General features: G+C 39.3%; 1 protein-coding gene across 3 annotated transcripts in view; it reads left to right on the top strand.

Moving 5' to 3' along the window:
- The window catches only part of acsf3 (acyl-CoA synthetase family member 3), a 53,266-nt gene extending 26,180 nt beyond the window's left edge, over positions 1–27,086 (top strand). For 2 of the 3 annotated variants that reach the window (XM_058088763.1, XM_058088766.1), the window contains 5 exons: positions 2,072–2,169; positions 3,085–3,211; positions 22,067–22,201; positions 22,716–22,827; positions 24,693–27,086. In XM_058088763.1, the coding sequence (XP_057944746.1) occupies positions 2,072–2,169; positions 3,085–3,211; positions 22,067–22,201; positions 22,716–22,827; positions 24,693–24,807 (587 nt within the window). In that variant the 3' untranslated portion in view covers positions 24,808–27,086. Of the gene's footprint in view, positions 1–2,071; positions 2,170–3,084; positions 3,212–13,342; positions 13,468–22,066; positions 22,202–22,715; positions 22,828–24,692 lie in introns of those variants that run through there. The other variant, XM_058088764.1, reaches the window with a different exon arrangement.
- The last annotated feature ends 886 nt before the right edge of the window (positions 27,087–27,972 follow it).

Here is a 27,972-nt window from a genome sequence, read left to right as displayed (position 1 = left end):
GAGTTCGTCTTACCTGGGGATACTTACCAGGGAGTCACTTGCAGGAATGTTTGGGGAGGAGCCGCCATGAGTCTCTGGGTTTTATAGGTTTGGTGACATCATTAGTGACATCATCAGACCATACCATGTACTGGGGATGGGGGGAGGGAGTTGTAAGGCTGGATGGGTATTTAGGCAGGGATAGACATAGACTTTCTTTATTGTCATTGCACAATAACACCGCAGTGAAATTGCCAACGAAATGTCGTTGCCTGGCTCCCATGTAATAATAAATAATAAATAATAAATAATAAATAATAAATAATAAATAATAAATAATAAATAATAAATAATAAATAATAAATAATAAATAATAAATAATAAATAATAAATAATAAATAATAGACGGCTGGGATAGACTCCAGCATCTCCCGCGACCCTCGTGAAGATAAGCGGTAGAAAATGAATGAAATAAATAATAAATAATAAATAATAAATAATAAATAATAAATAATAAATAATAAATAATAAATAATAAATAATAAATAATAAATAATAAATAATAAATAATAAATAATAAATAATGAATAATGAATAATGAATAATAAATAATAGACAGCTGGGATAGACTCCAGCATCTCCCACGACCCTCGTGAAGATAAGCGGTAGAAAATGAATAAATAATAAATAATAAATAATAAATAATAAATAATAAATAATAAATAATAAATAATAAATAATGAATAATGAATAATGAATAATGAATAATGAATAATAAATAATAGACAGCTGGGATAGACTCCAGCATCTCCCACGACCCTCGTGAAGATAAGCGGTAGAAAATGAATAAATAATAAATAATAAATAATAAATAATAAATAATAAATAATAAATAATAAATAATAAATAATAAATAATAAATAATAAATAATAAATAATAAATAATAAATAATAGACAGCTGGGATAGACTCCAGCACCTCACGTGACCCTCGTGAGGATAAGCGGTAGAAAATGAATAAATAATAAATAATGTGGAGAATATATAGATTAAATATGAACAATGTACAGTGTAAACAGTAATTTGTACAAATAATTTAAATAATTTAGAATAAATAACAATAATTTCAAGTTTTGGTTATGCGTGTGGGCAGGTAGAGGGGCTTATTTGGCATTGAGCAGTCTGATGGCCAGGGGGAAGTAGCTGTCTCTAAACCTGGTTGTTCTACAGCGGATGCTACAGAGCCTTCTCCTAGACGCCAGGCGAGAAAACAGTCCATGCTGTGGGGGTGTGTGGGGTCAGAGTAGATCCGACGGGCTCTTGATACACAGAGGCTATTTAATTTTGGGTTCGGGGTAGGGAAATATGTGTATGGGTTCATGTTTTATGGAGATTAGTAGTAGCAGTACGGTCGCATCGGATGATGGTGTTGAAATCGGTTTTAAGAGTTTCATGATTAGATGTGTTTTGTAGACTCACCTATGGATAAAAGTGGGACATTCTGGGCAGATTGGGAGCGCTATAAGAGGAGCAGCGATGTGAGCGAATACCTTTTTTTCTTCTTGTTGTTTTGGGAAGTCAAGTCATTCTTTTTTTTTTCCAATTTATTTTTTTTTATTTTTAGTGTTTTCCATAAGTTTCTCTGCTAAGCTAAATAAATGTGCCTAGACTGAGCGAACTGCAAGTCTGCCTCCTGAATTGTTTTGGCCTTCGGACACCACATTACAACAGAGGTTAATACCATTTTAGAGGAGAGCACTCCTTCTATGAGACAAGCGCTATATGATGTTTATTGTATGTATGTTTATGTATGTTTATTGTATGCCACAAGGATACTTACCGTAGCATTTATGACATATGATCTACCATGGCGGCCTCAAACGTTTGTTGAATGCTTAACACAGGTCACTTTTGCATTTGGAACACACATTACTGGCAATAATAAACACATTTTTTTCAAATGTATGGCATTTTTTAACTTTGAAATGCATGAGAAAACCTGGATGATTGACAATGATTGTATTTTTATTTTATGTGTGTGTGTGTGTGTGTGTGTGTGTGTGTGTGTGTGCGTGCGCACACCTTTGTGACAGGAGCTGTAGGGTTGCCACTGCCTGGTGTGGAAGTGCGGATTGTCATGAATAACACAAGCTACACTACAATTGTAGAGGGAAACCACAAAGAGACTCAGGTAGTTACATACATGTTTTACACCTTAAAATACACATATATTAATAATAATAATAATAATAAAGTAATGTGAAAAAGTATTTGTTTGTTTGTCACACATATGTCTTAGACCAGCGGTCTCAAACACGCGGCCCGCGGGCCAAATGTGGCCCGCAGGACACTAGTTTGAAGCCCCCGCCTTGATATGAAAGCCCACGCAAGTTTGATATGGATGCTGTATGGTATCATGTACCCAGAAAAAAATATTACGTTTGATTAATGTTCATGTTAAAGGTTAAATAACTGTTAATAGTTATCCTCCCTATCCGTGTGGAAGTGGTAAGTTTTTGGCTATTTAAGTTTAAAGGAAATAACTTGAAGGCTACCGTTTAGGTCGCTAGCTCTCCAGTTTGCGAGTTAGCATGTGTCTCAAGACCCTGCACTTGCGCAATATGTTGTAAATAAAAAAAGTATAAATGTGACTATAGTCGTGTTTTGTCATGTCTACAGGGTCTAATAAAGTTGAATATGGGTAAATAATTTTTCAAACTGGTCCATGTAGGTTTGGATTTTTTCCCCCTGAATAATAAAATGTTTAATTTAAAAACCCTTTTTTGTGTCGTCATTGATTAATATTTAAATTTGCTTGACGTTCTGAAACATTTAAGTGTGACAAACATGCAAAAAAATCAAGGAGACAAACAGTTTTTCACACCTCTGATCAATCTTATGCACATAATAATAATTAAAATCATGTTTTGTTTAGATTGATATTCATTTAACAATATGTTTATTATTGTGGTTGTCAATATCAGTGACTATTGCTACCTATATTAATATATATATTATATTGTGTGTGTGTGTGTGCTCCAGCAGTCGCTTAGTTGTCAAAAAACGATGAATGTCTTCCCCTCCCTTTTCCATCTCAATGTCAAAGGTACGGCCAGGTCTAGAGGGGAAGGAAGGGGAGCTCCAGGTCCGAGGTCCATCTGTCTTTAAGGAGTACTGGAACAAACCTCAAGAGACTGAAGAATCTTTTACTGATGACGGCTGGTTCAAAACAGGTACCAAGTATTTTCATTTCTGTCTATGTCCATGTTTTAAATGAATGAGTATGTACTATGTATTAATGGATGACTTTCCATACACACATTCCCTTAAAGGGAGGGAATTCTTGGCTTGGAATTAGTTTTAATGTCAGAGGTTTTAAGAGGGAGAAAAAATATTTCTCATATTTGCAGTAGAATGATTTTAGAGACTTAAAAATGCAGGAATGTGTGTGTTTATGTGTCTCTTTTGGGGTAATGTTATGAAATGTGATTTTACCGCTTTTCTCCCAAGTCAGGGGTCTCAAACTCAATTTACTTGGGGGCCACTGGAGCTCGGGTCTGGGTGAGACTGGGCCGCATCAGGTTTTGAAAAAAAAAAAAAAAACGCATTTATTCAAAACAAAAAAATTAAAAAAACTTCACTTTGGTTCAAATTTTCTACAAGAAAAGCTCTGATAAAACATTCCACTGTTCTCAAATATCTTACTTTTTATTTTTCTACACAAAATAAGATGAAAAATAAATAAACAAATCAAGAATAAAGAAAATCAATCAATCAGTAATAAATAAATATAATAATAATAATAATAATAAAACGGCAAATAATAAAAACTTAAGAAACCACATATAGTTGGTGGGTAGACAAATTATTTTTTTCAGATTAAAATGAACAAAGCATTATTAGAGCCCTGTAGACATGACAAAACACGACTATAGTCACATTTATACTCTTTTTATTTACAACATATTGCGCAACTGCAGGGTCTTGAGACACATGCTAACTCGCAAACTAGAGCGCTAGCGACCTAAACGGTAGCCTTCAAGTTATTTCCTTTAAACTTAAATAGCCAAAAACTTACCACTTCCACACGGATAGGGAGGATAACTATTAACAGTTATTTAACCTTTAACATGAACATTAATCAAACGTAATCATTTTTTCTGGGTACATGATACCATACAGCATCCATATCAAACTTGCACGGGCCGCACTAACATTAAACTTTCATATCAAGGCGGGGGCCTCAAACTGGTGTCCTGCGGGCCACATTTGGGCCACTTCTGTGTCACACACACATTGGTGTGTGTGTGCGTACTGTGTGAAGCTCTCATCACATTCTGCCTGCAGCCTTGCGATTCTTCTAACCCTTAAAGTCCCGTTTTTCTGCAAAGGCATCAGAAGACAGGCGTGAGTTTGGTGTGACTGGGAGGGAGGGGAGATGCAGCAGGGAGGACAAGAAACAATCTTCGGATTGTCATGTAGATGACAGGAAATACGGAGCCAGAAGCAAAGAACTGGAAGATGAGCTTGGAGTTGTAGCTGATGGAACAGGTTGGAAAAGGTTCAGCAAGGACAAGGTGAGGAAGAGGAGTGGATGGTTAGAGCTGGAAAGCGGCGATGAAGATTTGATGGAGAGCAAAGCTGGGAGAGCAGAGCGGAGTGTGTTTAATTGGCTTTGCAGCCTGGAAGGACAGAGATCCAGAGCACAGCACGCTACTGTCACACTCCATTACAGCCACTGGCCACATAATGAGAGCCCGAGCAATCAGCTCCCCACAGATTGGTCAGTACCTCAAGCCATGCATACACACACAATGTGCCAGGTGAACTCAAACACAAAGTACCTCAAAAAAGTTTTACAACTGTTGAATGTCATAGAATCGGCTTTATTTTCCTAGACCAAGTTGCAGGCGTGGCATACCTGCCCTACCTGCCGCACCCATACCCGCCAACGAGGTGTGGCCAGTGCACTTTGCCGCAGTCCGGCACAGTGTGGCGCACCCACACCTCCATCACTTAGAGGGTTTAAGAGGGTTCAACACAGCCGAGTGTAATCTTAACCAAATCAAATAAACGCCTTTATTTGCCTTTAAATGCGCAGGGCCCACTGGACTGCTCAACAGAAGCCACAATGCTTGTCACCATGTGAACCACCTCACGGAACACATGTAATCTATTCCTGTGCCAGTAATAGGAGTACAAAATGAAGTGACAATTACATCAAACACGACAGCAGGCTAATCCAGCCATCATATTTGTGATCCACCTGCATTCCTGCTCTGTCATCGCCAATTATGAGAAGCTTTGATGGTATATTCTTTCCCACTATGTCTTTCTTATCCTCCTTATTTTAAGGTACTCGATCTTTTCGATATACTTTTTTAATGTTGGGGTGAAAAGAAAAATAGCTTTTTTTTTCCGCATTCTGTCTACCATGCATTCTCCATTCTTAATAATTTTCGTTCTCATTTCAACTCTTTCCATAGGAAGAAGGTGTGCATGGGTAACCTACACAGTACAAATCTGTCCAATACAATAGATTTATTCTTAAATGATTCTTGGTTTGATTTATTCATGTTTAATAGATACTTTTTTATAAGTAACTACGAGTTAATTATGTTAAATAGGTTACACAAATCTGCAAAAAGTTCATATTAATCAAAAATTACAAGTTAAATAAACGCCTGTCTTTGCCTTTAAATGCGCAGGGCCCACTGGACTGCTCAACAGAAGCCACAATGCTTGTCACCATGTGAACCACCTCACGGAACACATGTAATCTATTCCTGTGTCAGTAATAGGAGTATAAAATGAAGTGACAATTACATTAAACACGGCAGCAGGCTAATCCGGCCATCATACTTGTGATCCACCTGCATTCCTGCTCTGTCATCACCAATTATGAGAAGCTTTGATGGTATATTCTTTCCCACTATCTCCTTCTTATTCTCCTTATTTTAAGGTACTTCATCTTTTCGATATACTTTTTTAATGTTGGGGTGAAAAGAGAAATAGCTTTCTTTTTCGCATTCTGTCTACCATGCATTCTCCATTCTTTAATTTTCGTTCTCATTTCAACTCTTTCTATAGGAAGAAGGTGTGCATGGGTAACCTACACAGTACAAATCTGTCCAATGCAATAGATTTATTCTTAAATGATTCTTGGTTTGATTTATTCATGTTTAATAGATACTTTTTTATAAGTAACTACGAGTTAATTATTTTAAGTAGGTTACACAAATCTGCAAAAAGTTCATATTAATCAAAAATTACAAGTTAAATAAACGCCTGTCTTTGCCTTTAAATGCGCAGGGCCCACCGGACTGCTCAACAGAAGCCACAATGCTTGTCACCATTTGAACCACCTCACGGAACACATGTAATCTATTCCTGTGTCAGTAATAGGTGTACAAAATGAAGTGACAATTACATTAAACACGGCAGCAGGCTAATCCGGCCATCATACTTGTGATCCACCTGCATTCCTGCTCTGTCATCACCAATTATGAGAAGCTTTGATGGTATATTCTTTCCCACTATCTCCTTCTTATTCTCCTTATTTTAAGGTACTTCATCTTTTCGATATACTTTTTTAATGTTGGGGTGAAAAGAGAAATAGCTTTCTGTCTACCATGCATTCTCCATTTTTTAAATTTTCGTTCTCATTTCAACTCTTTCCATAGGAAGAAGGTGTGCATGGGTAACCTACACAGTACAAATCTGTCCAATACAATAGATTTATTCTTAAATGATTCTTGGTTTGATTTATTCATGTTTAATAGATACTTTTTTATAAGTAACTACGAGTTAATTATTTTAAGTAGGTTACACAAATATGCAAAAAGTCCATATTAATCAAAACTTACAAGTTAAATAAACGCCTGTCTTTGCCTTTAAATGCGCAGGGCCCACCGGACTGCTCAACAGAAGCCACAATGCTTGTCACCATGTGAACCACCTCACGGAACACATGTAATCTATTCCTGTGTCAGTAATAGGTGTACAAAATGAAGTGACAATTACATTAAACACGGCAGCAGGCTAATCCGGCCATCATACTTGTGATCCACCTGCATTCCTGCTCTGTCATCACCAATTATGAGAACCTTTGATGGTATATTCTTTCCCACTATCTCCTTCTTATCCTTCTTATTTCAAGGTACTCCATCTTTTCTATATACTTTTTTAATATTGGGGTGAAAAGAGAAATAGTTTGCTGTCTACCATGCATTCTCCATTCTTAATAATTTTCGTTCTCATTTCAACTCTTTCCATAGGAAGAAGGTGTGCATGGGTAACCTACACAGTACAAATCTGTCCAATGCAATAGATTTATTCTTAATTGATTCTTGCTTCGGTTTATTCATGTTTTATACATACTGATACATACAAATCTGCAAAAAGTTCATATTAATCAAAAATTACAAGTTAAATAGTTAAAGACAGATAATGCAACTCGCGATCAACATTTATAAGTAGAACCTTTAAGAAAATGTTAACTATACTTATACGAATTAATTATTTTGAGCATTCAGAGTTTGTATGTAAATTATGTTTTTAAGTTAATCTAACTTAATATAGCCATAGTTCAATTTAATCAAAACATAATAACAAACAAACAACCCAGATTAGGCACAGCAAGTGAAGACTGAGGCTGGAGCTGGTCATCGGTTTTTTGCACAGATCTAAAACTTTATAATAATGTTATAATAATAAATTGACAATAAAAGTACAAAGACTGCGGATTTCAGAAAACAACAGATGGAATGATACAGTACTCTACAAGAAGCAATGAAGTCTGTAAAATTAAATAATTTAAAAACAAATCCTAAAATTGTTACAACTATAATGATGAAAATTGTAATATTAATGATGATTATAATTATGGTGATAATAATAACAATAATAATGTAATAATGATAAAGATTATAACAATAATGATAATAACAATAATAATATTACAATGATAATAATAACAGGTGAAAACATGAACATGATTATATCTTGCAAAAAGGGGTAGGCATTTATAAGCTTTTGCTTCAGCCTACTCCTTTTGGGCTTGGGATCAGATAGTTGAATACAAATGTAAATAATGGAAAGTTATATTTTGATTGATGTAAGAAATGCACTGTAATGTTTCATTTATTTGCCCAAATAAAATAAAAAAAAAAATAGTTAAAAGTACTCAAAATGGAACAACATGTTAAATCAGGGGTCTAAAACTTGCGGCCGGCGGGCCAAATACGGCCTGCGAGACGCTAGTTTGAGGCCCCCACCTTGATACCAAAGTTTAATGTTGAAATGACAGCTTAAAGCTGTGTGCACACCGGACACAATTAACATGATTTTGCCCCGCCCATACTGTTACCCTACCCTGTTACCCCGCCCTGTTTTGCTTTGGATTAGCAATGAAGCTAAAGGCTTATGACGCTGGGTACAAATAAATGCAGGAAATGATTTGGAATAAAAGGGAAAATACACGTCAAGATAAAGCATCTCATCAAACATGTTGTTAAAGTTACGACGCTGCTCCCAGATGGAACTGAGTACGATGCTAACTTGCAAAGCATTATTAGAGCCCTGTAGACATGACAAAACACGACTATAGTCACATTTATACTCTTTTTATTTACAACATATTGCGCAACTGCAGGGTCTTGAGACACATGCTCACTCGCAAACTAGAGAGCTAGCGACCTAAACGGTAGCCTTCAAGTTATTTCCTTTAAACTTAAATAGCCAAAAACTTACCACTTCCACACGGATAGGGAGGATAACTATTAACAGTTATTTAACCTTTAACATGAACATTAATCAAATGTAATAATTTTTTCTGGGTACATGATACCATACAGCATCCATAACTTGCGCGGGAACTGAGTATGATGCTAACTTGCTAATTGGGTCAAATTATTAAGTTTCATTAATGTTCATGTTAAAGGTTAAATAACTGTTAATACTGTACATTTGAATCTGAAAAAATAATTTCTCTACCAACTGTATGTGGTTTCTTACCTTTTTCTTATTTTTCTGTTTTATTATTATTTTACTTATTTATTACTGATTGATTGATTTATTGTCATTCATTCATTTTCTACTGCTTTTTCCTCACGAGGGTCGCGGGGGGTGCTGGAGCCTATCCCAGCTGTCTTCGGGCGAGAGGCGGGGTACATCCTGGACTGGTCGCCAGCCAATCACAGGGCACATATAGACAAACAACCATTCACACTCACATTCATACCTATGGACAATTTGGAGTGGCCAATTAACCTAGCATGTTTTTGGAATGTGGGAGGAAACTGGAGTACCCGGAGAAAACCCACGCATGCACGGGGAGAACATGCAAACTCCACACAGAGATGCCCGAGGGTGGAATTGAACCCTGGTCTCCTAGCTGTGAGGTCTGCGCGCTAACCACTTGATTTATTGTCTTTATTCTTAATTTATTTATTTATATGGCCCCCAGGTAAATTGAGTTTGAGACCCCTGTGTTAAATGAACTTAACATAGTTAAGTCATTAGTACTTTGAGTATGCATAACTTAATTTATTTAAGTACATTGAAGTACTTTGAACATTCCGGTTTACAGTGTGTGTCTTTTCCACTGAAGACTAATAAAAGTCATCAAGACCCACAAACAAGCAGCAGCTGAAGGTAGACAAGGAAACATAATTTAGTTGATGGACTTGACAAGTCCAACAGCACAAATGTAAAATAAAATATTTCTGACTCCTATTTTCCGAGCCACACAAATGTGTTTTATGTTAGATAAACCAGCGGAATGGTTCAGATCAAACCAAAAAAAAAGAAGAAATAAAAAAATGTTGATTTTTGTGTCACACCCAGTAAGCAATATGAAGTCTTGGTGGAAAGGCGGCTCATAGAAAACACTGACAGGCAAAGAAAAAGAGCAGAAATGGTCAAAGAAAGAAACATGGAATTTAAGAAGAAAAGAGTGTGAGAATTTAAATCAATAACTCCTCAGACGGCTGGAGGTGTCTTCACTAGTGTGAGTGGGCCTGTGGAGCTTGACTGGCAGCTCTATAGGGAAGCTGTCGCCTTCCCATGAGTGCTCGTTCTTTCCACTCAACCTCACAAACATCTCTAAGCGCATTGATTTTTTTTTTCCTTGCTTTTTTTTAACACCCCTTTTTGTGCTCTTTGCTCGAGTCTGTCCATTTATCCAAAGCTACGCTGAGCTCCTAATGACAGCTCATCGGTTGTTGTCGCATATACACAGACTCAAGCACTGCCTCCAGAATAAGGTGCTAATGGGGCCATAAATACACTCCTGATCAAAATTTTACGACAGGTTGAAAAATTGCTCGAGTTTACACTTTGCACTGTTGGATTTTAGGGAGGTTCGAAGTTGAGCTTCAAAATGCAAAAAGAAGACAAAAAAAAACTGAAATGGGCTGTTCAGCTGATCAAACGTTTAAGACTATAGCTCAAAAATATTGTTGATTATCAAGAAGATGTGCGTCTATAGCAGGGGTCTCAAACACGCGGGCCGTGGGCCAAATGTGGCCCGCAGGACACTAGTTTGAGGCCCCCGCCTTGATATGAAAGTTTAATGTTAGTGCGGCCCGCGCAAGTTTGATATGGATGCTGTATGGTATCATGTACCCAGAAAAAATTATTACGTTTGATTAATGTTCATGTTAAAGGTTAAATAACTGTTAATAGTTATCCTCCCTATCCGTGTGGAAGTGGTAAGTTTTTGGCTATTTAAGTTTAAAGGAAATAACTTGGAGGCTACCGTTTAGGTCGCTAGCTCTCTAGTTTGCGAGTTAGCATGTGTCTCAAGACCCTGCAGTTGCGCAATATGTTGTAAATAAAAAGAGTATAAATGTGACTATAGTCGTGTTTTGTCATGTCTACAGGGCTCTAATAATGCTTTGTTCATTTTAATCTGAAAAAAATAATTTGTCTACCCACCAACTGTATGTGGTTTCTTAAGTTTTTATTATTTGCCGTTTTATTATTATTATATTTATTTATTACTGATTGATTGATTTTCTTTATTCTTGATCTTATTTTGTGTAGAAAAATAAAAATGAAGATATTTGAGAACAGTGGAATGTTTCTTGTAGAAAATCGGAACCAAAGTTTATTCATTTTTCTGTTTTTAATAAATGTGTTGTTTTTTTGGGGGGGGAAACCTGATGCGGCCCAGCCTCGCCCAGACCCTAGCTCCAGTGGCCCCCAAGTAAATTCAGTTTGAGACCCCTGGTCTATAGTTTTTGATATTTGTATACCTGGATTTTTGTGGTTGACATAGACATAGACATAGACTTTCTTTATTGTCATTGCCAGGGTGGCCAGGGGTGGCCAGGGGGAAGTAGCTGCCTCTAAGTGTGGTTGTTCTACAGCGGATGCTGCAGAGCCTTCTCCCTGACACCAGGCGAGAAAACAGTCCATGCTGGGGGTGTGTGGGGTCAGAGTAGATCCGACGGGCTCTTGATACGCAGCAGGTGTTTGCTATGTCCTTAATGGGGGGGACGGGGGGGGTCCCAATGATCTTCTTGGCTGTCCTCACCACTCTTTGCAGTAACATGCAAAGAGTCCCTCGATGGTCCCTCTGTAGAAAGTGGTCAGGATACCAATTCCCGAGGTGTTTCACTTCCTCCCTGTAAGCCAGTTTGTTGTTGACCCACAACTGTTGTGTCGTCCGCGTACTTCATAGCATGTTGGCCACACAGTCAGCATGGGTTGGTTTTCTCCGGGTACTCCGGTTTCCTCCCACATTCCAAAAACATGCTAGGTTAATTGGCGACTCCAAATTGTCCATAGGTATGAATGTGAGTGTGAATGGTTGTTTGTCTATATGTGCCCTGTGATTGGCTGGCCACCAGTCCAGGGTGTACCCCGCCTCTCACCCGAAGAAGATACCTGGATTTTTTTTTCAGGATATTTTCATTCATTTTTGGGGAGCAGCCAAACATTAATGGCATCATAAAAATACCCATTATGAGCCAAACATGCGTGTGGATGCAGAATCAGAAGCTATAAACCAAGTTCCATTTGGATGTGGACCAAATTGTTCTGCATGTGGCAGCAATTTAAATATAACATGGAAAATCCCATTTAACATGCTGAGGCCCTTTTAGCTGTGAAATTTGATCAGATCAGGTTGTAAGTTGTTGTGCTCTGGGATCTTATTACATTTTGTACACTTGGATTCAGAAGGAAGTCTGAAGTGGGACTTTATTTATCAAGATACATTGACGTTCTTATCACGTTAACGTTTAAGCTGGTTGTCATTGTGTTGGCTAATTGTACACTTATTATACACTGATTTCAGTTGTGACTCAAAATATTGCTTTATAGCAGGGGTCTCAAACACGCGCAAGTTTGATATGGATGCTGTATGGTATCATGTACCCAGAAGAAATGATTACGTTTGATTAATGTTCATGTTAAAGGTTAAATAACTGTTAATAGTTATCCTCCCTATCCGTGTGGAAGTGGTAAGTTTTTGGCTGTTTAAGTTTAAAGGAAATAACTTGAAGGCTACCGTTTAGGTCGCTAGCTCTCTAGTTTGCGAGTTAGCATGTGTCTCAAGACCCTGCAGTTGCGCAATATGTTGTAAATAAAAAGAGTATAAATGTGACTATAGTCGTGTTTTGTCATGTCTACAGGGCTCTAATAATGCTTTGTTCATTTTAATGTGAAAAAAATAATGTCTACCCACCAACTATATGTGGTTTCTTAAGTTTTTATTATTTGGTGTTTTCTTATTATTGTTATATTTATTTATTACTGATTGATTGATTTTCTTTATTCTTGATTTGTTTATTTATTTTTCATCTTATTTTGTGCAGAAAAATAAAAATTAAGATATTTGAGAACAGTGGAATGTTTTATCAGAGCTTTTATTGTAGAAAATCGGAACCAAAGCACTGAAAAAGTTTGTATATTTTTCTATTTTTAATAAATGCGTTTTTTTTTTTTTTTTTGGAAAACCTGATGCGGCGCAGCCTTGCCCAGACCCTAGCTCCAGTAGCCCCCAGGTAAATTGAGTTTGAGACCCCTGCTTTATAGTCATATTATTATAACCAGGTCGAAACCGACCCTAACAATACAGTGGTCATAATTTCAACCAGACCATTTTAAAATGTAGTAAAAATTATTTTTTTTGTTTAATTTTGTTGAAATAGAGTTTCCTGACAAAGTCAAAAAGCCTTGATGCAATAAACAAATGTTATGTGATTCTTTTTTAAGCGCCTATTCTAATAGGACAACCAAAGTAGTTTCTTATATCCTGCAAAGACATCAGCCATCATATTGTTATGGCTCATTTACTCCCAGTGATACGCTCTTCTTCTCTGCCACCATCCTTCTTTCGATCCCCCCAATGTCAGATTCCACCCACAGTCTCAATGTGTCATCCCAAGTCTGATGTCAAACAAATCCTGCAGGACACAGCTAACACTGCAGCCTCTCGGCGGTTTGCTCAACGGCAACTCATCTCCATCCCATTTCCAGCCACATTGTCAGCTCATGATGGAGCTGGATGACATCCAGTATTATTTATCATTCGGGAAACTGTGACCGGGCGGCACGGCGGTCTAGTGGTTAGCGCGCAGACCTCACAGCTAGGAGACCAGGGTTCAATTCCACCCTCGGCCATCTCTGTGTGGAGTTTGCATGTTCTCCCCATGCATGCGTGGGTTTTCTCCGGGTACTCCGGTTTCCTCCCACATTCAGCTAAAAGACTAGCTAGTTCTATTCCACTCTTGGGCATCTCTTTGTGGAATTTGCATGTTCTTCCCTTGCATGCGTGGGGTTTTCTTCAGGTACTCAGCTAACAGCACTCGATTCATCACACTGCAACTTAATACTCGAAAGGTGTATAAACAATACTAATACTAATTTATACTGATACTGAAATACTAATTTCGCAAGGGGGCGGCACAGCGAGGAGACCAGGGTTCAATTCCACCATCGGAGTTTGCATGTTCTCCCCGTGCATGCGTGGTTTTTCTCCGGGTACTCCGGTTTCCTCCCACATTCCAAAAACATGCTAGGTTAATTAACGACTCCAAATTGTCCATAGGTATGAATGTGAGTGTGAATGTTTAATATTAATAATAAATAATAATAATAATACATTTTATTTGTATAGCGCTTTTCAAAATACTCAAAGACACTTTACAGAAGAATGGAGTTGAATAAAAGCAAGTAAACAGAGTAAAAGATACATTAAAATACAACATTCATTCATTAATACACAGTTAAAACATGCAAAAAAGCGGGGCGGGGCACCGCAGTCAGGTATAAAAATTAAACATAAAATATATATATATATATATATTATACCGTCCAGGGTTCAATTCCACCCTCTTGCATCTCTGTGTGGAGTTTGTATGTTCTCCTTGTGCATTGGAGGGTTTCCTCCCACATTCCAAAAACATGCTAGGTTAATTAACGACTCCAAATTGTCCATAGGTATGAATGTGAGTGTGAATGGTTGTTTGTCTATATGTGCCCTGTGATTGGCTGGCGACCAGTCCAGGGTGTACCCCGCCTCTCGCCCGAAGACAGCTGGGATAGGCTTCAGCACCCCTGCGACCCTTGTGAGGAAAAAGCGGTAGAAAATGAATGAATGAATGAATGAAACTGTGACCCACAGAAGATAGCACAGAAGGCCTCTTTTCTTACTCTTGTCTGGCGGCTGCCAACTACATCCATTTACGTATTACATCAACCCACAACAAGAGCCCAAAGAAAAGTACTTAAACCCGTCTAAATCAGCGTCGTCGGTATTGTATTCAGGTGTCATCATCATGTAGCCCTCGTTCAGATTTGCGTGTTTGTCTGTAGAAGTGAAGCATGTAAATGGCAGTTAAGTAGTTAGCTCCAGAAGCCTCTCAGATCTGAGACAGACATCAATCCTCCAAGTTCAGCCTGTTATCGTCTCGTGGAGAGGCAGGGAGCGAGCCATCTCATCAGTAGCATTACCATAAAGCAATTCAAGCTCCTTTAATTGCATTATATTAAACAAATTAGATCACTCATCCGAGTGCAAAGTGCTATTTTGTGTGATATTAATTACCAAAAAGGGAGCTGTGACAAAAGTTAAGGATGATAAATAATGTCAGAGCTGAGATTTCAGCGTTTTGGCTGTCTGTTATTTATCCTCATTAACTCCTCCATCTTGGCTTAGGGCTTTAATGTAGCGCATTAATATTCATGTATGCTAAGTGTTTACAGTCCCCCTGAAAAGAGGGACTGCTCACGTTGATACCACTCGTCTACGAGATGATAAGACTCTCCTCTTGGCAGTAATGGAGGGCGCTGAGCTTGAACCTGGTTCAGCTGAACCTGGCAACCACAACACAAGGCTCCATGGAAACATGCATGCTGTTGGGTAGTTCATTTAACATGCAGTATTTCTGTTGTTGTTTAGTAGTATTGCGTACATTGGAAAAATCTTGTGGCACACCGCTAACCAAAAATGTTCCAAAATGTCACCACGACCTCACACGTGCATCAATAAGTCTATCGGAGGAACAAGGGAGGTGTTGCCACACGGACCAATATTACATTGCTCTGCCAGTCTTTACACCACAGACACTCCACAGTAGCCACGTTTTTACATGACCACTTTTTCTCTTTCCGAATGACCTTTCGGGAAACAATGGTATCCATGGAAAGGAATATTCCAATCTCTTGTCTACATGCGCCGTGAAAATCAACCAGAATAGTCAATAGGGCATGCCCAGTAAAACGTAAACATCAACATCACGTGATACCGGCTTCCCCAAGTTTTTCTTTCAGTTGTTGGAATAACTCCGTATTGCCAGTTTTTCGTCTGTCCAGTCTTGAAATTTAGTTTGAATCAAAAACAAACTTTGCTTAGTCCAGTGCCGATTGCTGGCCTCCATTTTTAAAAGTGAAGAACGTCTGGATCTGCGTGTTACGTCATATCTGAGCATGCGCTGAAAGAACGCACCCGGGATAAATTTAAACAGGAAAAGATCAAATTCAATCTTGCTAATATTTTATAATTAAACTCAGGACATGTTTTATATAGATATATATTTTCTTTTTTAATAAAACTGAACTTGTGAATAAAGTATAGAAGGGTTTAGATCAGGGGTCTCAAACTAAATTTATTTGCGGGCGACTGGAGCTAGGGTCTGGGTGAGACTGGGCCACATCAGGTTTTCCCCCAAAAAAACCAAAAAACGCATTTATTAAAAACAGAAAAATATACAAACTTTTTCAGTGCTTTGGTTCCGATTTTCTACAATAAAAGCGCTGATAAAACATTCCACTGTTCTCAAATATCTTCATTTTTATTTTTCTGCACAAAATAACATGAAAAATAAATAAACAAATCAAGAATAAAGAAAATCAATCAATCAGTAATAAACAAATATAATAATAATAATAAAACAGCAAATAATAAAAACTTAAGAAACCACATATAGTTGGTGGGTAGACAAATTATTTTTTTCAGATTAAAATGAACAAAGCATTATTAGAGCCCTGTAGACATGACAAAACACGACTATAGTCACATTTATACTCTTTTTATTTACAACATATTGCACAACTGCAGGGTCTTGAGACACATGCTAACTCGCAAACTAGAGATCTAGCGACCTAAATGGTAGCCTCCAAGTTATTTCCTTTAAACTTAAATTGCCAAAAACTTACCACTTCCACACGGATAGGGAGGGTAACTATTAACAGTTATTTAACCTTTAACATGAACATTAATCAAACGTAATAATTTTTTCTGGGTACATGATACCATACAGCATCCATATCAAACTTGCGCGGGCCGCACTAACATTAAACTTTCATATCAAGGCGGGGGCCTCAAACTAGTAATTAGTAATTAGACAAAAAAAAACATTAGCCAAGCATAAAGATTAGACTTGTCACATAATTTGAAATATTTATCAGATTAATCAATTTTTTTATTAATCATGATTAATTACCACTTGCAATTGTGTAAAATATATTATTAAAATATAATTGTCTAAAAATATTTAACAAATATAAATGATAGACAGGATTATGTGTATGGGGTGACTTTGAACTTTACATTCTGACATGGTATATTTTTTTTTTCTTATTGTATTCAGCTAAAACCGTAAAAAAAAATCTCACATTTTGGAGATGCATAGTCGTTCTGGCACAGCAACCATTTTTAAAACTACTGTATGCGATGTCATAACTAATCCCTCTCCTTCTCAAGTTCGGTTAATTAAGTTGTTGTTTTTTTTTTTCAGCAGAGCCAACTTCCATTTACTTGAAACTTTCTCTTGTCCTCCATTTTCAGTTAAAGTCTTGATCTGTTTTTATTTCTTTTTTTTTTTTTTCCACGTCGTTTGCCTTCACTTTCTTTAATGCCTCCAAACGAGATGAAAGCCCAGTGCAATTAGGCTTCTTATCGTTTTAATTAAGAAAGCCATTCGGCCATATCTGCCTCTGACGCCACAACGCATAATGGTGGAGAGTCTCTGATGCCTGAAGTAGTGTTTGTGTGTGTGTGTGGGTGTGTGTGTGTGTACTGTATGAGTACATACTGTGTGTGTTTGTGTTTGTGTAGTCCAGTAACACAGTTACCAACATCTCTCTTTTGCTCTTGTCCCCCCCCCCCCAACCCCCAACCTTTATCAGTGTTCTCCAATCACAATTCCCACTTGTGCCACTCTCTGAACATGCTGTTCTAGCTCTTGTTATTTGCCCCCCCCCTCCCCTCAAAGAGACAAGGTCAAAGAGTCCTGGTACAGTACTTCAAACTCAAAAACAAGTGTTTTCGCCTTTTTCCCCACAAGCATTTTTTCCCTTTTTCTCTGAAAAAGTCGCAGTACTTGGATGACGTTAACAGCATTTGTATCTGCATCAGCGTCGAAATAAACAGCCGTGCAAACATCGACTATATCTGCCCCTTGCATATCTGCTTCAAGGAAAAAAAAAAAAGTATTTTTTAAAGAGCCCAGTTACTGACATTCACGCAAATCCCCCCTCCCCAATCTTCCCTCCCCTCCCCGGTTACCCTGGCGTATCAGTGCTGAGCAGTGGTCTGTGAAGAAATTCCCGATATCTAAATTTACACTCTGTATCAATCTTGTTTAATAGACTGGAAAGCTTATAGCCGCCATGGCGAGCCAGCCAGAGAGAGCAGCGGTGATAAATTGTCGGTGTGGAGGCGACAGCCGCCCGTGATGTATAATGAAATATTTATGATTTATCCCAGCTAATAAACTGAAATGAAGTGCGTGATGTATGGCAGCAGATGGGCCCTCTATTGATGCTGAGGCATCGAGGCAAGTGGAAGGAGGAGACGCTAAGATAGGCGGAGAGAAGGAAACAGATGATGTGATGCGAGATGCCTCAGAGAGGTCCAAGGAAAGGATGAATGATGGAGTGGGGACAAATGGAGACGAGTGTGGATTTGTTTGACACAGGAGTGTTTTGGAAAAGAGGGAAAATACGCGCTCAACAGCAATTAGGCCCACTTGAGACGTTTAATCAGCTTTAATACAAAATGTGGAATAACATTTTTAGCTTTGCAAAGTTAATAATAATCCCTTTTATTTGTATGTTGTTGTGGTCCCAGTTATGATATTCTAAATCTCATGAACAAGATTTCCACGGGAACTTTTGAGTTTCCCTTCTCGGCAGAGGCCTCATCATCTAGAGCAGGGGTCTCAAACACGCATCCCGCGGGCCAAATGTGGCCCGCAGGACACTAGTTTGAGGCCCCCGCCTTGATATGAAAGTTTAATGTTAGTGCGGCCCGCGCAAGTTTGATATGGATGCTGTATGGTATCATGTACCCAGAAAAAATTATTACGTTTGATTAATGTTCATGTTAAAGGTTAAATAACTGTTAATAGTTATCCTCCCTATCCGTGTGGAAGTGGTAAGTTTTTGGCTATTTGAGTTTAAGGGAAATAACGTGAAGGCTACCGTTTAGGTCGCTAGCTCTCTAGTTTGCGAGTTAGCATGTGCCTCATGACCCTGCAGTTGCGCAATATGTTGTAAATAAAAAGAGTATAAATGTGACTATAGTCGTGTTTTGTCATGTCTACAGGGCTCTAATAATGCTTTGTTCATTTTAATCTGAAAAAAATAATTTGTCTACCCACCAACTATATGTGGTTTCTATATACGTTTTTATTATTTGCCGTTTTATTATTATTATTATTATATTTATTTATTTTTTACTGATTGATTGATTTTCTTTATTCTTGATTTTTTCATCTTATTTTGTGTAGAAAAATAAAAAGTAAGATATTTGAGAACACTGGAATGTTTTCCTCACGAGGGTCGCGGGGGGAGCCTATCCCAGCTGTCTTCGGGCGAGAGGCGGGGTACACCCTGGACTGGTCGCCAGCCAATCACAGGGCACATATAGACAAACAACCATTCACACTCACATTCATACCTATGGACAATTTGGAGTCGCCAATTAACCTAGCATGTTTTTGGAATGTGGGAGGAAACCGGAGTACCCGGAGAAAAGCCACGCATGCACGGGGAGAACATGCAAACTCCACACAGAGAAGACCGAGGGTGGAATTGAACCCTGGTCTCCTAGCTGTGAGGTCTGCGCGCTAACCACAAAAGTAAAAAAAAAAAAAAAATTAAAAAACCCTTAAACTGTGTTATGGAAAGCAGGAAGTGAACAAATGTAAGAGTTACTGATTGTAAAAGTACCAGATGGAGGGGTAGGATTTAATAAGCTTTGCTTCTTCCTACTCCTTTTGGACATGTGGAACTGTGAACTGATTATGGGATGCATTCAATTGTAATCTGTTGTTCAAATGTTCAAATGAAATAAAACCATTACCATTACCATTACCATTACCATTACACATACTATCAAATCAGCTCTTAATAAAGAATCTGATTGGCTGAGGGAGAACCATTGTGTTTTTTCGGGCTCTCATTTTGCTGCAGTTACAAGTGCGAGTTTATGTTGAACATGAAAATAAAGTTTTCTCCTGCATTAGACACTCCAACTCAGCTGGGATAGGCTCCAGCATCATGAGGTTAAGCGTCATACAAAATGGATGTATGGATTTCTGCTACCCCATCACCATTAGCCGTGTTTTGCCAACCCAGAGCCAGCAATGTTATGAATCCTGGTGTATTTTGCCGACCTCTGAGTCCTGCTCTGTCATGGCACATGCGGCCCCCCAAGACATCCAACCCTCTCAGTCCCAGCTGTTCATGCACCACCTGTAATAACCCAAAAGAACATCTTCCAGTCCTGACCCATTTCTTCTGCTTGTGGCCCCAAACCCAGATGAGCCCCTAACACAAAGTGTATGCTTTGTCCCCACACCTGCCCCCAGTGTGTATGTGTGTATGTGTTTATGTGTGTATGTGTGTATGTGTAAAGACGTACAAAAGGTAGACATCAAGTCTTCTCCATCACTGTCATATTTTTCACAAGTGCACAACACAGGCAGTTAACGACACCCAACCATGTCAGTCTTGCGTGCTAACATACTCTTCGTGTCAATCATATCTGTAAGTGTGGTTCTTTACCATCCCTTAATCAATATATTTTCATTTACAACACGTATTTCGGGCTGCACGGCGGTCTAGTGTTCAGACCAGGGTTCAATTCCACCCTCGGCCATCTCTGTGTGGAGTTTGCATGTTCTCCCCGTGCATGCGTGGGTTTTCTCCGGGTACTCCGGTTTCCTCCCACATTCCAAAAACATGCTAGGTTAATTGGTGACTCCAAATTGTCCATAGGTATGAATGTGAGTGTGAATGGTTGTTTATCTATATGTGCCCTGTGATTGGCTGGCCACCAGTCCAGGGTGTACCCCGCCTCTCGCCCGAAGACAGCTGGGATAGGCTCCAGCACCCCCCGTGACCCTCGTGAGGAAAAGCGTTAGAAAATGAATGAATGAATGAATGAGTTTTTTCCACCTGATTCTAGTATCTACTTGCCATGGTAAAATTGTGAGGCATGCTCTAGATCAGGGGTCTCAAACACGCGACCCGCGGGCCAAATGTGGCCCGCAGGACACTAGTTTGAGGCCCCCGCCTTGATATGAAAGTTTAATGTTAGTGCGGCCCGCGCAAGTTTGATATGGATGCTGTATGGTATCATGTACCCAGAAAAAATTATTACGTTTGATTAATGTTCATGTTAAAGGTTAAATAACTGTTAATAGTTATCCTCCCTATCCGTGTGGAAGTGGTAAGTGTTTGGCTATTTAAGTTTAAAGGAAATAACTTGAAGGCTATCGTTTAGGTCGCTAGCTCTCTAGTTTGCGAGTTAGCATGCGTCTCAAGACCCTGCAGTTGCGCAATATGTTGTAAATAAAAAGAGTATAAATGTGACTATAGTCGTGTTTTGTCATGTCTACAGGGCTCTAATAATGCTTTGTTCATTTTAATCGGTTTCCTCCCACATTCCAAAAACATGCTAGGTTAATTGGCGACTCCAAATTGTCCATCGGTATGAATGTGAGTGTGAATGGTTGTTTGTCTATATGTGCCCTGTGATTGGCTGGCGACCAGTCCAGGGTGTACCCCGCCTCTCGCCCGAAGACAGCTGGGATAGGCTCCAGCACCCTCTGCGACCCTCGTGAGGAAAAGCGGTAGAAAATGAATGAATGAATGAACATGTATTTCCACACTAACTCTTGTAGCATTTTTAAAATGTGCTTTACAGAAAAAAAAATCTGTACTGTCATGTTCACGATTGTTTAAAAATCCCGATTTAATGTCCATGTCACCATTTTCACACAGTTACAGGCTCTCTAAGTCATATAATTTAAAGTCCTGTTAATCCGCTGCTGTTAATTTTATGTTACTACATTACTATTATATTTTATGGCCTTGCTAGTTCATCCCATTGTTTCAGCATGGTGATAAATCTAAGTCTATTGATCATAGGACACTCAATGCAATGCAAATTAATACAGACTTTTTGACATTAGCTAATTTATAGCATTTATAGCATGTCCAGACGGACGTAAAAAACGTACACTTTGCACTGTTTTAACTATTTATGTTTTGTAAATCTCCATAAAATTTTGTTGGTATTGTAACTTCAGACTGTACCATTTTATGTGTATGTAATCCTCATTCAGGAGACACAGCCGTTTATAAAGACGGGGTCTATTGGGTCATGGGTCGTACCAGTGTTGACATCATCAAGAGCGGCGGCTACAAGATCAGCGCCCTCGAGGTGGAGCGCCACCTGTTGGCGCATCCGGACATTACAGGTAAAAAAATGTTTGTATCCAAAACATATCTGCAGTCTTAAAGGGATGGTTGGGATTTTTTCGATATGAAGTTGTATGACGCCCCCGTAAGCAGTGAAGTCCGTCAACAGCGACTTTGAGTTCTGGTCGGATTTCGGTGCTGAGGAAAGTAGTTCCAGGTAGTTGCTGAGGACAGTTAAGTAAAGAGTTTGGCTTCTCAAAATAATATGCGTTCAAAAGCGTAATATATTAGCATCACAAAAATGCAGACTCGAAAAAATCCGACCTCACAAATCGGTCGGCGTTATTTTACATGCGCGGATATATAGTGGCGAGAGATATAGTGGATTAAAAAATGGTACGCACTTGTAATTATCCGAGCTGTGACAACAAGGAAGTGTCGCCTATAAAAGGATTTCCATCGTTCGGAAAAGTAAACACTGTGAAACCGGTGAAGCGGTTTGAGACCTGTACTTTCAATATGAACACTAACTGAAGCTGATGGTCTCTTATTGGGTTGTGTGTAACCGGACAGATGTTGCTGTGATTGGGGCACCAGATGCGACCTGGGGTCAAAAGGTCACCGCCGTGGTACAGCTGAAGGAGGGACAAAGTCTGACTTTGTCGGATTTGAAGACCTGGGCAAGGTATTTTACTTTTTACAGCAAAACTGGCATTCTCTATTTACATCCAAACATTTAATACAGTATACAAAGTAGGCTGCACGGCGGACAAGTGGTTAGTGTGCAGGCCTCACAGCTAGAAGACCTGAGTTCAATTCCACCCTCAGCTATCTCTGTGTGGAATTTGCATGTTCTCCTTGTGCATGCGTGGGTTTTCTCCGGGTTTCCTCTCACATTCCAAAAACATGCTAGGTTAATTGGCGCTCCAAATTGTCCATAGGTATGAATGTGAGTGTGAATGGTTGTTTGTCTATATGTGCCCTGTGATTGGCTGGCGACCAGTCCAGGGTGTACCCGGCCTCTCTCCCGAAGACAGCTGGGATAGGCTCCAGCACCCTCCGCGACCCTCGTGAGGAAAAGCGGTAGAAAATGAATGAATGAATGAATACAAAGTAGAGTGCACGGCGGATGAGTGGTTAACATGCAGGCCTCACAGCTAGGAGACCCGAGTTCAATTCCACCATCAGCTATCTCTGTGTGGAGTTTGCATGTTCTCCCCGTGCATGTGTTGTTTTTTCCGGGTACTCCGGTTTCCGCCCACATTCCAAAAACATGCTAGGTTAATTGGCGACTCCCAATTGTCCATAGGTATGAATGTGAGTGTGAATGGTTGTTTGTCTATATGTGCCCTGTGATTGGCTGGCGACCAGTCCAGGGTGTACCCCGCCTTCTCGCCCAAAGACAGCTAGGATAAGCTCCAGCACGACCCTTGTGAGGAAAAAAGCAGTAGAAAATGAATGAATGATAGCTGATTTAATACATGGGTCAAAACCGACCCGTTAACATAAGAGATGATACCAGAAAGCTAACACAAGAGGAAGGTTAATATTTCCCCTTGAATCCCATCCACTCCAGTCTGTGTGTGTGTGGCCCATATGGTGAAGGTGTGTTAGACGGTACTATTATGACTTGCTGGTCCAGATTGTGGATTGCTTCTTTTGCTTGTGCCACATGAGTCTAAAACACACACACACACATATAGACACACTTCAGCCAGGGGTGCAGCCAACGGATGGGCAGCACCAGCACACAACCCGCCAGCCACTGGCCACGGGCGAGGAGGGAGCGAAGAGAGAAGGAGATAAAATGAGACATAAACAAGTAGATGGATGCTCACTCTTCAGTGCCCTGGCCGCAGCTGTCAGTCTGAATCTCTATCACACGTGCCTTGCCATCACCCATACACACACACACATGCGCGTACACATTGCCCCGGAGAAGTTGGCGACACAAGCGAGCACCATTACAGACGTGCAGACATGAGCATGTACTCAGTGGCACTTTGCTCAGACGTGTGCTGAGAGCCATGGCAGCAATGTGAGTCATTGTGTTCACTTGCAGCACAACACAGCAACTCACACGCACACAAAGTAGGTTAAAAGACAATAAAAAAGCTCCAGGCTGCAACTTCACTTGACGTAACAACCATGCACTCAATATGAAAAAAAAAAAATTAATTTGTTTTTGACTTTTATTATTATTTTGTTGTTTTTGTTTTTTTTCCAAATCTCACAGCGATTATATTGTTTTGTTGTGAGGGAATCATCTGTGTCTGGAAGGTAAATTTGGTATTAGTGAGGAGAGCTGCAGAGAGGGATGAAGGACATTTCTTATCTCGACTACTCTGCCACAGGCCTCGCCTTTGTTGTGCAATTGTTTTCTACTCTTGTTATATTTGTTCTTGCATATGTGCTCACATAATTATTAATGCGGTGTTTGTGTGTTGCTGCGCGTTCCGACTTACACGCGTGTATCTCCTCGGTGCAGTCGACAGTAAAACAAAGTCTTCAGCGCATTAACGTCTGTGTATGTCGGCGATGTCTTTGCAGAGAACACATGGCGCCCTACACCATCCCTACAGCCCTGCTGCTGGTAGATGAGATACCGAGGAACCAAATGGGCAAGGTCAACAAGAAGGACCTCCTGAGATACTTCTTCCCTTGACTGTATCACGTGTACGTTAATGGCTGACGCCACTTGCATCGTCTCCACGGGGGGTCCCTACCACGTGATGGTAATTGCATATTTTGAATTGATGCCTACACAGTAATATCAATGGAAAACAATACAGTTTTATAATACAGTAAACCTCGGATATATCGGATTCAATTGTCCCCGCTGGTTTTGTCCGATATAAGCGAAATCCGTTATATGCGTATACCGGAAAATGTCCGTTTTACGCATATATCGGATTTATATCCAGTATATGCGTAAATCGGATTTTATCCGTTATAAAAAGGCACTTCCTTGACTATGTTTCCAATGTACCTGGACGCCCAGGCAACGCTGCAAACGCTGCAAATGACGTCGTATAGCTGCCTGTCACGATTCGGCGAATCGGAGCGCCACGATGCGGCCATCCGATATATGCGAGGGAAATTTAATGGAAATGCATTGGAACGGGACTGGAGATTTTGTCCGAAATAGGCGAAATCCGTTATAAAAAATCCGATATATGCAATGAATTTTTATTGGAAATGCATTACAGAAAAATTGGTTCTTTTTTATCTGTCCGTTGTGAGCGAATTTCCGATATATCCGAGTCCGATATATCCGAGGTTTACTGTAGTTTATATCACTCAAGGAATTCTGGGAAGCCCCCACCCCCACACAACACCAATAGGAAGTTACCCAGCATGCTTTGCTGGTAATTCTTTGTTGCACCATGAGAGAGGAAAGCAATTTCCTGTGGCAATACGTGTCATTTATGTATCTCGTTTATGCATTAAACGCGCATTCAATTCATGAATGTGTGCGTACCTGCATAACCTATTTGCACCTACTCAGGTCGTGTTTACATCGAGTAAACGACAATAAGATGCGCCACGCACGTCACGACTAGTTCGCGGAAATTATGCGCGCCACAAATTTTAAACATTCCCAAATGTTCTCTGTGCACCGGTACACGGTTTACATATACTTCACACTTGTTGATGACTAATTTAGTCATGGCCACACAAAATGGAAACAAGTGTCAAACTGGTGCCATGGAGGCCTGAGACACTGCAGGTTTTCTCTCCAACCACTTTCTTCAGTAGATTCTTTCACTGATGAAATCCTTCCATCAAATTGAAGGAGGTATTGATCATTTTAAAATCACTTGCTTTAGTGACCGACTAGAAAAGAAACCTGCAACCTCTTGGCACCCAGTGGTACCCAGAACGTAAAACTCACAAAACGCTGTGCTCTACTATACTACTGAATACTCATGAGAGCGTGTACAAAGATACTGTAGTTCACTTTCACTCCAAATTATTACAATTATTTTCAGAAAGGTCTGAAGTCAAATCAATGCCAACATTTGTCCCTATTGTTGGGTTTGCATGTTCTCCCCGTGCAATACAATATACAAAGTAGGCTGCACGGCGGATGAGTGGTTAGTGTGCAGGCCTCACAGCTAGGAGACCCGAGTTCAATTCCACCCTCAGGTATGTATGTCTGTGTGGAGTTTGCATGTTCTTCTCTCCGGGTACTCTGGTTTCCTCCCACATTCCAAAAAAACATGCTAGGTTAATTGGCGACTCCAAATTGTCCATAGGTATGAATGTGAGTGTGAATGGTTGTTTGTCTATATGTGCCCTGTGATTGGCTGGTGACCAGTCCAGGGTGTACCCCGCCTCTCGCCCGAAGAAGATACCTGGATTTTTTTTCAGGATATTTTCTTTCATTTTTGGGGAGACGCCCCGTGACCCTTGTGAGGATAAACGGAAGAAAATGAATGAATGAATAAATTTATTTATTATTGCACCAAATGCCAAAATGTCAAAATAATAAGTGTTCCAGCTATACAAATGTCTGCAAATGTCACCAAAATATACTTATTAAACACGTGTAGTATCAAAAGTATCAAATGTATGAGTACTCACTACTTATGAATGATAATGTACGACGGTAGATGAACTATGGTCAGTAGAGGTGCATTCAAGGACCTGCGAGCAAAGTGTAAAATCTCCACGCTTGGAAAAAATAACTTGATCAGTGAGGCATAAAAACCTGCCGCATCACTGTATAAGCCGGAGGGTTCACAGCGGGAGAAAAAAAACGGAAATTACAGTTTGCAAATACTTTGATTTAAACTTTTAAACAAGCTATGTTTATTTTTGTGATTTAGATGATCAGACTACATTTTATGACCAATGGATGCAGAAATGTCAGAAAATCAAAAGGGTTCACATACGTTCTCCTCTTACTGTACTGTATATGCACTCCTGATCAAAATTAGAATTTACATTTTTACACTGTTGGATCTTAAAGATGTTCCCTGGAGCTGTATGTATGTACTGCATGTATGTATTTTGTGTTTTCTTTTATCTTTTTAACTTGAATAAAACAAATGTAAAATATATGTTACAGTGTTACAGTTTTTTTGCTGTGAAAAATAACATTGGTAAGGATAATTCCCGTGTTAGATGTTGAATGTTAAATGTTGAAATAGTTTTATTATAATTACAATTCAGAAAACATAGAAGTGATGTCTCTCTGGGAATGCTCCCACCAGGAAATTCCCAAGGACTCCACGGGATTCTATGTTGTTGTGGTGGTGCAGTTCTGTCATTTGTTATATATCGCCTATATTATGCCCGTTTTTAACTTGAATAAAACAAACATAAAATATATGTTACAGTGAAACATGTTTTTTGCTGTGAAAAATAACATTGGTAAGGATAATTCCTGTGTTAGATGTTGAATGTTAAATGTTGAAATAGTTTTATTAAATATGTTATTTAACAATTTTTGACACTGAAAACAATTCAGAGAACTTTGAAGTGATGGGAAATTCCCATGGACTCCACGGGACTCTATGTTGTTGTGGTGGTGCATTTATGGATGACTTCTGTCATTTGTTATATATCGCCTATATTATGCCATATTAAGCTTTTGCTCAAACACTCAAGGAGGCAGCCTAAAACTTTTCATATTTATGGGACTGAATGTGCTTCACTTGAGGATCCTTCTAACATCAGCTGCCCCAAACTGTCCTACCTCAACCAAGACTATGGAGCCACATGCTTGTAAACCCAATAGTCATGGAAAGGCATGCCAAGGTAAGTAAGTAAAGTAAGTAAATCCACACTTTTGCAATTGCAGCAGTTGATCAGTCTGTTTCAG

The sequence above is a fragment of the Doryrhamphus excisus genome, chromosome 12 (genome assembly GCF_030265055.1).
Source record: "Doryrhamphus excisus isolate RoL2022-K1 chromosome 12, RoL_Dexc_1.0, whole genome shotgun sequence".
In the NCBI taxonomy this organism is placed as follows: domain Eukaryota; kingdom Metazoa; phylum Chordata; class Actinopteri; order Syngnathiformes; family Syngnathidae; genus Doryrhamphus; species Doryrhamphus excisus.
This window is presented reverse-complemented; position numbering and strand designations above follow the sequence as displayed.